This window comes from Macaca fascicularis, chromosome 12 (genome assembly GCF_037993035.2).
Source record: "Macaca fascicularis isolate 582-1 chromosome 12, T2T-MFA8v1.1".
In the NCBI taxonomy this organism is placed as follows: domain Eukaryota; kingdom Metazoa; phylum Chordata; class Mammalia; order Primates; family Cercopithecidae; genus Macaca; species Macaca fascicularis.
In genome coordinates this window covers 52,805,344-52,818,455 of record NC_088386.1, presented here as the reverse complement: position 1 = coordinate 52,818,455, position 13,112 = coordinate 52,805,344, and the positions used below count along the sequence as shown (strand labels likewise).

The 13,112-nt window shown below is 37.4% G+C and overlaps 2 protein-coding genes across 3 annotated transcripts in view; one reads left to right on the top strand and one right to left on the bottom strand.

The window, feature by feature from the left end:
- Nucleotides 1-13,112, bottom strand: part of GALNT5 (polypeptide N-acetylgalactosaminyltransferase 5) — a 149,861-nt gene that overhangs the window by 75,873 nt on the left and 60,876 nt on the right. The window contains exon 10 of one of the 2 annotated variants that reach the window (XM_045367100.3): nucleotides 6,908-7,753. The exons of the other annotated variant lie outside the window; for it this stretch is intronic. Coding sequence (XP_045223035.2) covers nucleotides 7,745-7,753 — 9 coding nt within the window. The 3' untranslated portion in view covers nucleotides 6,908-7,744. Of the gene's footprint in view, nucleotides 1-6,907; nucleotides 7,754-13,112 lie in introns of those variants that run through there. 2 annotated transcript variants of the gene reach the window in all.
- On the top strand, nucleotides 4,944-12,137 carry ERMN (ermin). The gene is made up of 3 exons (XM_005573222.4): nucleotides 4,944-5,359; nucleotides 6,010-6,102; nucleotides 9,001-12,137. Exons 1-3 carry the CDS (start codon nucleotides 5,119-5,121, stop codon nucleotides 9,519-9,521), a joined length of 855 nt encoding a protein of 284 aa, XP_005573279.3. The 5' UTR covers nucleotides 4,944-5,118; the 3' UTR covers nucleotides 9,522-12,137.

Sequence of the window (13,112 nt, the reverse complement as noted above, 5' to 3'; positions counted from 1 at the left end):
ATTTCAGTGCTCTTCTTTAAAATGGTATTCACTGGATCACTGGAAGGCCAGGCTGCAGATGCTAGAACCACAGAGATATACCTTTCCTAAGGTATAAGAAATATTTTCTCTTTAGAGGGAGAATAGATAATTCTCCCCTCCCCTGCCTCCAACACTGAAAAGCATGCTTCTTATAAGATGCAGTTAAATTTTGAAATTCTGTTACATTAAATCCTTAATACTCATGAGCTACCCATAGACTTCACTATTGGTTTCCTGGGAGAAACCATTATTTACTTCGGGAATCTGTATCATCAGAATGGCAGCCATTATTCCACTCTTGGCATAAAAGTAAAAGCAAAGCGGGGCCTATCATGGGGAGGGGAGAGGGGGGAGGGATTTCATTGGGAGTTATACCTGATGTAAATGACGAGTTGATGGGTGCTGACGAGTTGATGGGTGCAGCACACCAACATGGCACAAGTATACATATGTAACAAACCTGCACATTATGCACATGTACCCTAGAACTTAAAGTATAATAATAAAAAAAAAAAAGTAAAAGCAAAGCATGAACATGGCACAGGATAATCAATTTAATCTGATTTATACCAGGTGGCAGGCAATTATTGTTTTGTGAAATAAAATATATGGCTGTTGATTGATTTTATTGTGTTATGATAGTCTGTATTTCCGTAGCAGTTCACTTTAGCTGGGATGTCCCTTCAATTTGGAATTTTAATCCATGAAGTGAACCAGTTGGGATGATCCTGTCTCCTCAGGCTTGTTTATGGTTGCACATTCCCTGGGGCTTTGCTCTATTCCTTATAGAAGATTCTGTGGGTTTTTGGTAGGATTGTGACTGTTGCATATCAGTCTGACTAGGCTAAACTATATTTCCTTGAATTTTCTTCCCTGAATGTTTCCTGAAAAAGACACGTGAGCCAAAGTAAACATTGTTCTGTGAACTTGGTGGGGCAGAAGTGAAGCAGCTATTTTGTAGCTGGCACACACTGCTGCCCGTCTGCTGTCTCACCTGGTGCATGGGCAGCAGCTGGGCCTGCAACTGTTCCACCTCCCTGGATCTTCCTCCAGCTTCTATGATTCCTGGGCCCAGCTTCTTTGGGAGGGCATTCCATTTGCTAAGGTCAGAGGCACTGAGAGCCGACACAGGTTTCAGTTTGCCCCTGTGTGTCCAGCTTACACCTGGGAATGCAGTTTATTCTTGCTCCCCGCCTTTATGTTTCTATCCATCTTCCCTTCCCAACTTCCTGCCCTGCAGACTTCAGGCCTCAGCATCAGATGCAACAGCAGACATATAGAGGCAGCTTCACTGGCACCCACTATTGTGTAAAGTCAAATCCCTTCTGACTGATCAATCAATTGATCGATTGATAGATGGATTGCTCCATCTCTTAGTGGTTCTACCTTTCTGTTTCAACCCTAATTGAAACAATACCCCTGTCCCAACTGTGTAAGTCAATGTTTGTATAAGATTGACTTCAAGCTGCCAGGATCAATGTTTTCCTTTTAAATGTATTTCTTGTTTTTATTCAGTACTCTGTGACCATATCTTAGCCATAACATTAGCTTGTGGCTTTTCACATATGATTAAGATTAAAGATCAAGATTTTATGACTTTTCCCCAAATCCTGATTCTGGACCTAAGATAGCCTTAACATTAAGCATTTGGCATTGGACAAATGGAATGTGAATATTTACATAATTTTATTTTGATTCTTTACATTCTTATATGAAGATCTTTTCGTTATCTTTTTTTGACTTTAGATTTAATAATGGCTACATTTGTACAATGTCCTTTAGCATTAAGAATAATAACTAGGGGCCAGATGTGGTGGCTCACACCTGTAATCCCAGAATTTTGGGAGGCCAAGGCAGGCGGTACACCTGAGACCAGGAGTTTGAGACCAGCCTGACCAACATGGAGAAACCTCATCTCTACTATACAAAAATTAGATAGGTGCCGTGGTGCACGCCTGTAATCCCAGCTACTCAGGAGGCTGAGGCAGGAGAATCTCTTGAACCCAGGAGGTGGTGGTTGCAGTGAGCCAAAATCATGCCACTGTACTCCAGCCTGGGTGACAAGAGCAAAACTCCATCTCAAAAAAATAAAAAAAGGATAATAACTAAGGAAAAAGCCACATGATCCAGTAAACTACATAAAACAGTCATGTTTCATACAGCGAATATTCTGCAATTGTATTTAAAGTAAGGATCATAGGGCAAATTCTCACATACTTTCTAAGTCATAGGTTGTTACAAATAATGGGGGACAACTTACCTCGCTATGAACAAAATAGCCTATGTTTTATCTAGTAGATAGACTCATCTTGTTGCTAAATGTGTCTCATGTTGCCATCTACTTGCAGGAAAAAATAATACACATTACAAACCATTTACCTGAACTCCATTATTCCCTAGGGCAGCATAAAAGCGTGTTTTTAAATAAAGGTAAACACATGGTTAGCCAAGGCTGACAGAACTCTGGATCATTTCTCTATCTTTCCAAATCTGAAATAATTTTAAGGCTATAAAAAATGTCAGAGCATTGTTTTAGAAAGAAGGCAATCCAAAAATAAAGACACAAATTTCCATAAAAGCTAGGCTATAGGTATGAGGTACGTGTTGCCATGGGGTAACAGAAATCTAGGAGTAGGAGAGACTCTCTCCTGTGAATGAATCTGAACTCTCTCAACTTTGCTATGTCCCTGGATTGAGGTACTTGGCAGCCCCAAGGGAGTTGGGAGTGGTTGGAGGCATGTCCTTTGGAGCTAATGCATTTCTATACTTCTGTGTGTATTGCAGGGCATTTGGTTGAATTAGTGCCACTTCCTGCCCTAAGGATCTCACAATCTAGTATGTCCCTGTTTGTTCCTAGGCTTGGTCTTAGTTTCTGCATTCTCCCATATGATTCCACTCAAGATTTTCTCAGCAGTAAGCTTGCTACTTGAATTTCTTGGGAGGACACTCCCACAACAGGGTCCTCAGCAGCTGCAGTGTGTCTCTGGGGCAGGTCTTGAGACTGCCTTAGGCTCTCTGCTGCTCTCTCCTGGCCACAGCTGTCTCTACTGCCAAGGTGCTAATCCTGAACTCCTGTGGGATCTCTGGTCCAAGGAAACATCTGCACACAGGCCAGGGATGGTGCTTAGCTTCATCTGTGCTGCAAGCTCTCATCAGTAGGCTTGCTGGCTCTATGACCTTACTAGCTGAGCTCCTTAATCTCTCTGCACTTCATTTTTCTAGTCTATACAATGGAGATAACAACAGCACCTACCTCGGAAGACTGTTATGAAGGTTAAATGTATTACTGTTTATGAGTCAATTAGGACAGTAACTTGCACATAATAAGTGTGATATGAGTGTTTGTTAAAACAGTTAAACAATCAAACAAACATAGAATTAGTGTGCTGACTAGAGAAGGGCTGGTGATGACGAGGGAGGGAGATCTAGGATCTGCTAGAGATGTCTTCCAAGGACAAGGGAGAGGGGATTATCCAAGAGTGAGGGGTTGTCCCTGACATAGACCCCAATGGACTCAGTCCTAGACACAATTTTAAAGGTGATACACTTATTACTACTCTCCAACACCTATTCTTCTTCTCTTTAAAAATGATCTGAAATGTATTCTCTTGGGGATAAAATTTATTTTATATATAATTCTTGTTATATATGTGTATATATATAATTATTTGTGTGTGTGTGTGTATATATATATATATATATAATTATTTTTATTGCGTGCTATTATTTCAAGTCAGATGCCTAGAGCTGGGGACACATGTAAGCAAGTTAAAATGGCCCCCGGCCAGATGAAGCTTAGATTGTAGTTGGTGAAACAGACATTACAGAGATAATTGTGCAGTTGCTTATTTAGTTACAACCATGAAGAATACTCTGAAGGGCAAAGACAATGTGTAACAGAGTCCTGTCCTAACCCTGTGGGTTAGAGATAGTGTAAAGAGATGACATTTAAGCTTAAAAACAGAACTTAGGGGAGCTAGTTAGCCCAGCGGCTTGGGCTTGAGGAAGAGAAGGGCATTTCACACAGAAGGAGCTGTGTGGGCAAAGGCTCTGGAACCATTTTGTACTATGAGAAATCCAAAAAAGAAAAAGACTTAAAAAGGAAGGAGTGGTCAGTAGCAGTCATTTAACATAATCGCCTTTTTCTCCCAAGGGCAGATTGCATTGGCCCTCTACATTTTACTAGCATCATGCGATATCAGTATGGAATAGAGAGGATTCTAATTCTGATTGGGGGAGGAGAAAACTTCGTGGCGATAATTTTATTAGGGTTTTAAAGGATTGGTTGGGCTTCAGTGGACATAAACTAGAGGACAAAAAGCTGTAGACTAAGTAAATGACTCTGAAATTATAAAACTTTTGGTATTAGCAAGTTGGTAGAATTTGTTTTTTTCTTAGGTCCCCTCTGCAGCCCGCTGAAAGCACACCGTGAAATCTGCAGCCAGAACCATTTACAGTAAAGTTGTCCTGTTTATAGCTTTTTTGATAAGCTGTTTTTATTTTTTATTAAATAAAAAACGATGCCATTGTCCTTTACAAAATAGCTGAGGTTTTACTTGAACAAAATCTGTTTGGAAATGTTAAGCTGGTTACACAGAACTAATATGCCTCAAGGTGGTCATTCTCTCTGGATTAAAGCTGTGGGACAATTGTGGCTCCTGTTACAGGGAAAATTACAATGGGCCATTATGAAAAGGGACAAAAATCTCTGTTCCCAGAGGGGGACTGACAAGCTGAAAGTCCCTCTCTACATGCCAACACAAAAGCCTGATTGCTTCAGATTGTTTGTTTATGTAAATCAAAAGGGTGCCTTTAACTCTGCCAGGGGACTGGCAAGCAACAAAGAAGGTGGTGATTGGCTGGATTCTTGCTCATGGCTCCTGGCAGATCTCACAAATCCTCTTGCTTTTGCTCTAAGCTCTGTCTGGATACTTTTAGGAAAAGAACCGTGTTATTATGTACAAAAGTGAATAATTTGTGCTCTTAGAGTAGGGGTTGGAACTATAGGACTTGAAGGCAAGAGCAGGTATCTTATCAAGGATCTACTCACTCAGTTTCCCTAAAACTCTCTTTCCAAATCAGATTCATCTGCACATCATGACAGATGTTCCAGCTACATTTACCCAAGCTGAATGTAATGGGGATAAACCACCTGAAAATGGTCAACAAACAATCACTAAAACTAGTGAGGAATTGACTGATGTGGACAGCCCCCTGCCACACTACAGGGTAGAACCCAGTCTTGAAGGTGTACCCAGCAAAGGAAATCAGGAGGAAAGAAGAAAATTACAAGGGAACATGTTGCTCAACTCATCCATGGAGGAGAAAATTCTAAAAGGTAAAGTGTTTCCCTTCTCCTTAATTTTCTTGTTTTGACTTATAAATTTGCCTTGGATTTTTTTTTTTTGATAAACTATTATAAGAATGAGCTGGACACCCCAAAAATGTAGCCCTTTATTCTACTATGCGTAGCATAAGGACTAAACCTCTTCCTCTGGTGAAATCCAGGCTTGTCTATTTGATAGCTCTGTGACCCCAGACAACTTTCTGTCTCCCGAAGCCTGAGTTTTTTCACTAGAAGAAGACAGAATACTAATAATAATACCTACAAGTGTAGGGTAAGTATTGGCTAAATGTTCACTACTGTTATTTATTATGATAATGGGTAGCCCCACTATTATTTGAACAAAGAGAATTCAAAATTTTTAAATTTCCTCCTAAATATACCTGAAGTCTGAATTTATGGTTCTATATCTTATAGATATATATATCTTACATAAATATTAAAGGAGAGATTACCAATCAATGAAGTGATCATTAAGTAAATTAATTGAATTGATAAAGAATGAATCTGAAGAGTCAAATAGTAATTTTTAGTGATCAGATTTAAAATTAAAGACATCTAACTAGAGGTTAAATTGGTAACTTATTAACCGTTGAACAGTAAATATTTTAAATGTTAAAATACTAATTTTATTTTTTTTCTAGAAAACTCAGAACAGAAATTCTTTACTGTTCATAAGGCTATCACAGATCTTTCTCTCCAAGAAACAAGTGCTGATGAAATGACATTCAGAGAAGGTAACAAGAACTACAGTTTTGTACACAGAAATTGTTTGACTGAATATGGATGACAGTTTTTCCATGAAATGTTGCATGAATGTGGCATTGACAAAGCAATCCAGGCAATGACTTCAAATTTTCAAAGCTGCTGTAGGCAGATAAGAGAGTATAAACTTATCTGTGGGTTCCACCTTATAAAGCATTCCACACTGTTCAAGGCTGAGGCTGCATGGATTGGCATAGCTGATTGGCATGCCAACGTGATGTCTATCTCTTAAGTTAGTCCACTGAGTCAACCCTACTTTTTGATTTGGTGTGTCCAAATCTGTGTGTGCACCTTGTGAGATGTAAATGTTTCAAAAACGGGTCTTTCCTAAAAGTCTACAATTAACATACAGGTTTATTTATTTATTTATTTATTTATTTATTTATTTACTGAGGCAGAGTTTCACTCTTGTTGCCCAGGCTGGAGTGCAATAGTGCAATCCCGGCTCACTGCAACCTGTCTGCCTCCTGGGTTCAAGGAATTCTCCTGCCTCAGCCTCCTGAGTAACTGGGATTACAGGTGCCCCTACCACGCCCAGGTATTTTTTTTTTTTTTTGGTATTTTTGGTAGAGATGGAGCTTCACCATGTTGGCCAGGCTGGTCTTGAACTCCTGACCTCAGTTGATCCACCTGCCTTGGCCTCCCAAAGTGCTGGGGTTATAGGCATGAGTCACTGTGCCCGGCCAACATACAGTTTAAAGTAATCTCATGAAATGATTTACTTTATAGGCCTCTAATGTAAGTACAAAATTGTTAACTATTTCATGCCAAAGAAAGACAGGTTGATAAAGTTAATTTTAATTGTGTTCTTTAAGATAATGGAAGAATAAAAGAAACATTGAAGTGATTATGTTAAATTTTAAATAAACTTAATAGACTAAGAGACACAAAATCCTTTAGATTTTTCTTCTAAGAAGACACCTACATTTAAACAGTTTCCAAATAAAGTGTAGGATAAAATCTATTAATTAATCATTTCTTTCCTCTCTTGTAGCCATACACATCTTATGTCAAATTGAAGTCAGCTTGCTAAACCTAACCAATTTAGCTTTGTTAGGACTTTAACAGGCAAAATATTGAAGAGACTATTGGTTGAAATATTAGAACATCACATAAAATAGTAGATGTCAAGGAGGACAGGAATGTGATTGGCTATTTCCTACATCTGCTCCCTTTGCCTGAACACCTCTCAGACTATGTCTGATTAGCAGTGTATCACCACTTAAGGAAATATGTAGCAAGCAATAGCCAGTGTCAAGCTGTTACATTACCAGAGATAATTTGTAAGACTTAAGACTTCGTAATGTGAACTAAATAACCTATTTGCCCTAATTTTTCTTCTTCCAATGTAACAAGCTCTCAGAGGCAGAATCTCAACCTTCTATCATCTAGAGCATCTTTCAAATGTTTGATCAGGAGTCCATTGCAGATAACAGTTGTCTAGATCTTTCATTTTCATCAAATGGAGAATGAAAGCAGTCTGTAGTTTTCAGCTAGATGGTCTTGCCGGTTAAGTTTTCCCTCAATGAATCCTTTGCTGTTTGACAGAGTATGTTTTTCCTCTATAATAGAGGCACAGATTTTGGTGTCTTTTATCTTCACAGTGGCAAACAGCTATAAAATCTTCAAAAAGAATGTTACTGGATTAAAACATATAAAGATGCTAAAAATATTTAGGAAAAACTATAAATTCAAGGAGTAATTTTATATGTGACAATCTCATGCCTGAATCATGAATATAAACAAAATATCACTTACTTTGCTTCTTGTGGAAAACAAAATAAAACAAAACAAAGCATAAGATTATAGCAAACATTCTAATGTGTATTTATGGTTAAGTTAGGAACATTGACAGGACACTAGCAACCTGAGAGCAGCTGTGTGTAACAAATTAGGGTGATCACCCGTTTTTACTTCTATCTCTGTAAGTTTACTATGTATTCCCTAGAGTGAGAAAACAACAAAAAATAAAAAGAGAACTAAACACCTTGGATGAAAATGGACTTGTGAACATCTTTCAGAGAGAGTAGAATATTGTGGAGGAAAAAGACAAAGAGGAACGTTGCCTCTCACCTTGCTTATAGACTCTCATGGTGTCAAAAGAAAATGGTGAACTCTGGCCTGACAAGGGGTGTAACCCAGACAGATTTCTGAGTTGTGTACACCACAGACTGAAACTTCCCACAGAAGCCTTGCAGGGATGAAGGCTCAGAGAACAACCTCAGCTTCCTTACAATTAATTCTTACCAAGTTCAATCAATATTGTTGAGAGTATATGATGGTATGATCTAGCTGTTTGAAAAGTGACCAGTCATGGACAGTCATCATTTTCAGTATTGGAAACAAGGATTTTTTTCTTTCTGAAATATTTTTCTAATTTTCCTTGAGGTGTGAGTGTGTGTATGTGTGTGTTTGTGCGCGTGTGTGTATATGTGTGAGAGAGAGATAAGTCCAAACATTTCATTTTATATGTGCACATATCCAGTTGTGACTGGCTAGACAAGATTTTTTTGTTTAAGTGTGTCTCAGGGAATACAAGTCTCACTAAATATACTAGTCCACAACAGAGTTCCACAGACAAATGAAGTTAGGTTGTTGACTTTCTTACAGATTTAAAATACTCATTAACATTTCAAAGGCTTGTAAAAATTCTGAAGATGCTTATTTAACTGTATTTAATGCAGTGTTTTCGAAATTACTTCGACTGTGTAGCCTGTTGTGCAAAACATATTGGTAACCCACAGAATCATATCCCATAAAACACGTGTTGGGAAGTGATTAGCAAGAAAAATTATTTGGAGAATAACAGACTAATGGCTGGGTATTTTGGAATCTCTACACATCTCATCTACCAATTGATTTTGCTACAGGGCATCAGTGGGAGAAGATTCCTTTGAGTGGCAGTAACAAGGAAATAAGAAGACAGGAGAGGATTGCTGAGCAACCTCTTGAAGAGGAAGAAGATGAGGACAGGAAGAACAAAGGTCACCAGGCAGCTGAAATTGAATGGCTGGGATTTCGAAAACCTAGCCAAGCTGACATGTTACATTCTAAACATGAAGAGGAGCAGAAGGTTTGGGATGAAGAAATTAATGATGATGATGATGATGATAATTGCAATGATGACGAAGATGAAGTTCGAGTGATAGAATTTAAGAAAAAACATGAAGAGGTTTCTCAATTTAAAGAGGAAGGTGATGCAAGTGAGGACTCCCCACTGAGCAGTGCCAGTTCCCAAGCCGTGACACCTGATGAGCAGCCAATCTTAGGGAAGAAGAGCGATATCTCCAGAAATGCTTACTCCAGATACAATACAATATCCTATCGGAAAATCAGAAAGGGAAATACCAAGCAAAGAATTGACGAGTTCGAGTCTATGATGCATTTATAAACTAACTGGAACTGAGAAAGTCTCATGCCCACTAAAGGAAAAGCTAATTCTATTGTCCCAGGGTGCATATTTCTATGCCTTTTTTGAGTTATCACCTGGGGGGAGGTGGAAATTGACTCTCTTTTTCACTGTAGAATAATGTGGAAATAACTCTAGATAAAATTCAGTCTGATAACCTCAAATGAAAAAGCTTTAAATTCATTCTTGGGCGTTTCTCTTTTAAAACTTCACTAATACAGCATTGTGTGATCAGCACTAAGCAGTCAGTCCCTTGGGGGAATGTGGCATAATTTGGCTATAAATGTAGCAGTGCTTGGAAAGGTGGTCATCAAATGAGACTATTTGAGGGGACTATTTGAAATGATTCCTGTGTTTCTTTTGGCGTCTTCCTTCCTGTACATTGGAGTGATGGAAAGTCTGGTATTAAAACCTTTCTTACTTTTAAACATGGTTTTACAGACTCTGGCAATAAGCCTTCCAAAATTCTGCGCCTTTTCTGTTATCACCAAACAAGATTTTAAGTGGCTTTCCTTGGCATCTACAGAGAGAAAATTCTATAGCCCTCCTTCCTAGGTGTTACCATTCACTGAATCTTCTCACAGAGGGAGATGAGCAATTGTCAGTCAGGAGAATTCTGTTTGCTAAATGTTGCCTTTATGCTTTCAAACTGAATTAAACCCATTGTGAGGTTGACACTGGGAGGGGCTAGAAGATTGGTGGGCAGCAGACTAAAGAGTTATGTTGGATAGTTTTATTTTTGTGGCTGAAAATAAAATCTTGTCTAGCACAGTTAAAGTCATTAAAAATAAAAATGACAGCTTTAGCACAATTTTAAGAAAATGCCCCTCTCTATTACCACATTTTCTCTTATTAACAGTATCTCAGAATAATTTTCTTTCCTTAGAAACCTGAGACAACGCTAGTCATAACTGTACTAGTTACTATGAAAATGGAAATAATTATCTTAGAATATTTTCAAAGTAGAGCGTGAGCATGTATTTTTAGTGAGAGAGCTCTGATAGTTGTTGGGAATATATAATTTACTGGACCTCAGCCCAAATCAAGATGCTTAAAATTGTACTTGTGGAGCTTCACTCAAACCAATGTGTCAAATAACGTATTGAATATTTATGAAAAGAGAGACTATATTTATATTCTTAGATAGTTTGTTCCACAATTTTTCATTTCATGCTTCCATATATATTACCCTGAACTTTCTATCACCACAGATAAAGATTTTGTTTTGCCCTGCAAATAAAAAGACAATTCCTTATTGTCTGAATGTAATACAGTCTTCATTGTACTATTCAACCCTTTGTTTATTTCTTTTTCATTTTGTGAAAAACTCCGGGTTAGTCCTCTTGGATGACTGCTTATTTATGTGTAACATAAATCCCACATATTCTAATGACAACTTCTTTAATCCTTCCGGGTCATATATTATATTTCCATAGTATCACATACTATTATTTAGTTGTTTACAAGACTCAAATTTGAATTCAGGATTACAGTGCTCCTTTTATTCTTTCAAACAGATACCATATAAAAGTTCTGTTACCCTCATTCTATACAACCTATAGATTTCGTGTGTTACAATGTCAGTTTCCAGAATAAAAGTGAGGGAAATCAGATCTTTATTGATAAAGTTAGGGAGATTGATGCAATAGGACAATTTCCAGTTTAATTTAGATCATCTAATTTTTCTGCCTGGACAACCTGTTTTCCGGGTTACTGATAACCCCTACAATTTTCTACTGAATTTCAAAACCTGTTATGTGTTATCTATCACATAACAGGACCATGTTTTTAACATACTGTCAAGAGCCTGTATTTTGAGTTATTCCAACAGAAATGATGGATTCCTGTAGAAGTAGTGGTGGGTGACCTATGGTTACGTGGCACAGCAAAGCAAGTAGCTCTTATGGGACTCTAATATATGCTAACGCTGGTCCTCTTAGCTCTGTGCTCTCACCAGTCAATGAATGAACTATGAAAGATTTAGTCAACAGAAACTATTTCAGGGTATGTTTAGTTGGTAAATGCTTCATGTTCATGGATGATGCAATGTTTTTGCAAAAAAAAACCCTGAAACTATTCTTTGGCTTGGTGTCCATGGCCCTATACCGCCATCTTACATGAAAGCCACAGAGTTAAGTGACCTTAGGTAACATAATGGTGATGGTTGGCGATTTGAGCCTTTGTAACCTAGGAAACACAAAGGTCTGATTCAGATTGTGTGGGGGATTTTTAACATATTTGAAACTCAGGGGGAAGATGATTAATAACACAAACTGTTAGCTACACATGAAGGTTTACTTGAGCTTTTGTGATTCAAAGCTCAGGGGTGGTAAGGACTCTAAAACCAGGGAAGAGGGAGAATTAATATATTGTGCAAATGCTGGTATTTCTTACGTGACTGTTTGCCTTTGTTGCTAGATGAACAGAAACTAACAATAGCTCTATTTCTCTGCCAATATAAAATCTACCTTTCATATAATGCTACATTGAAGGCACAGAATTTGCTAGCATCTCTCTCTCCCCCTACCTACCTATCTATCTACAATTTAAATAAAGAACTGCTGTGTATGACTTACTCTCAATAAAAGTTTGTCTCTATTTCTGGTTTCTAGACTTTATTTTCTTTAGCTGCCTTTTAAACTTTAGAAAGAATCCTTGTATATCAGCAGCTACTAAGATAATTAACGAATGCCTCTTCAGAAATCAAGAGAACACTTTATTTTAATTCATTTGCATTATTTATTTCAAAAGGGTCTTAAAATGATTGTATATAAAATTGTAAAAAGGATTTCTGGTAGGTAGATATGTAATATACATGAAAAATTTTTATTATTTTTTAAGGAACTGAGATACTGTTTAAGATGCATCTTAACATGAACAACTTGAAAAAAATCTCTGTAATCATCAAAGTAATACATTTAAACTATGCTGACATTTTCATAGTAATTGTTTCTGCATATTTACATGGGACAGTACTTTTGGCATGTTTTCAAATGGAGAACGGACATTTAAGTTTTTCAATGTGATAGGGAAAACATTTAAAATAAGTAATAATAGAAAATTATGGAGAAGGATAAAGCACCAGAGTATAATAAAGAAAAAATATGTTTGACAGTATGAGAAAGGCAACCACTTCTCTTAAAACTTGAACTTTCATCACTCTAAAAACCAATGGGATTGTAAAATGCAATGTTAAAAACTATATTTGCCAACATTAAAATATCAGACAGAAACATAACACAATGAATATGGGTTTTTGATAACCCGTACAATATTCTACTTAACTTAAAAACAGAGTATTGTTTAAAGACAATGAAAATGTGTATATAGCTCACGAAGAACATGAGATAACTGAGCCAGGCAATCAATACAAACACAATGACTTGGGTAGCAGTAAACAGTTGAAGTCACTCAGAACATGGCAAACTGCAAAAGCAAATGATGATCTCTAGTAGCTAACTGCCAGCACAGGAGAATTTTGGAAATGAATTTAGAAAGTAATTTGGGTGTTTACCTAGAATTTAAAGTTACATACTTGATTCCTTCTTTATAATAACTTCAGTTGGTCAGATG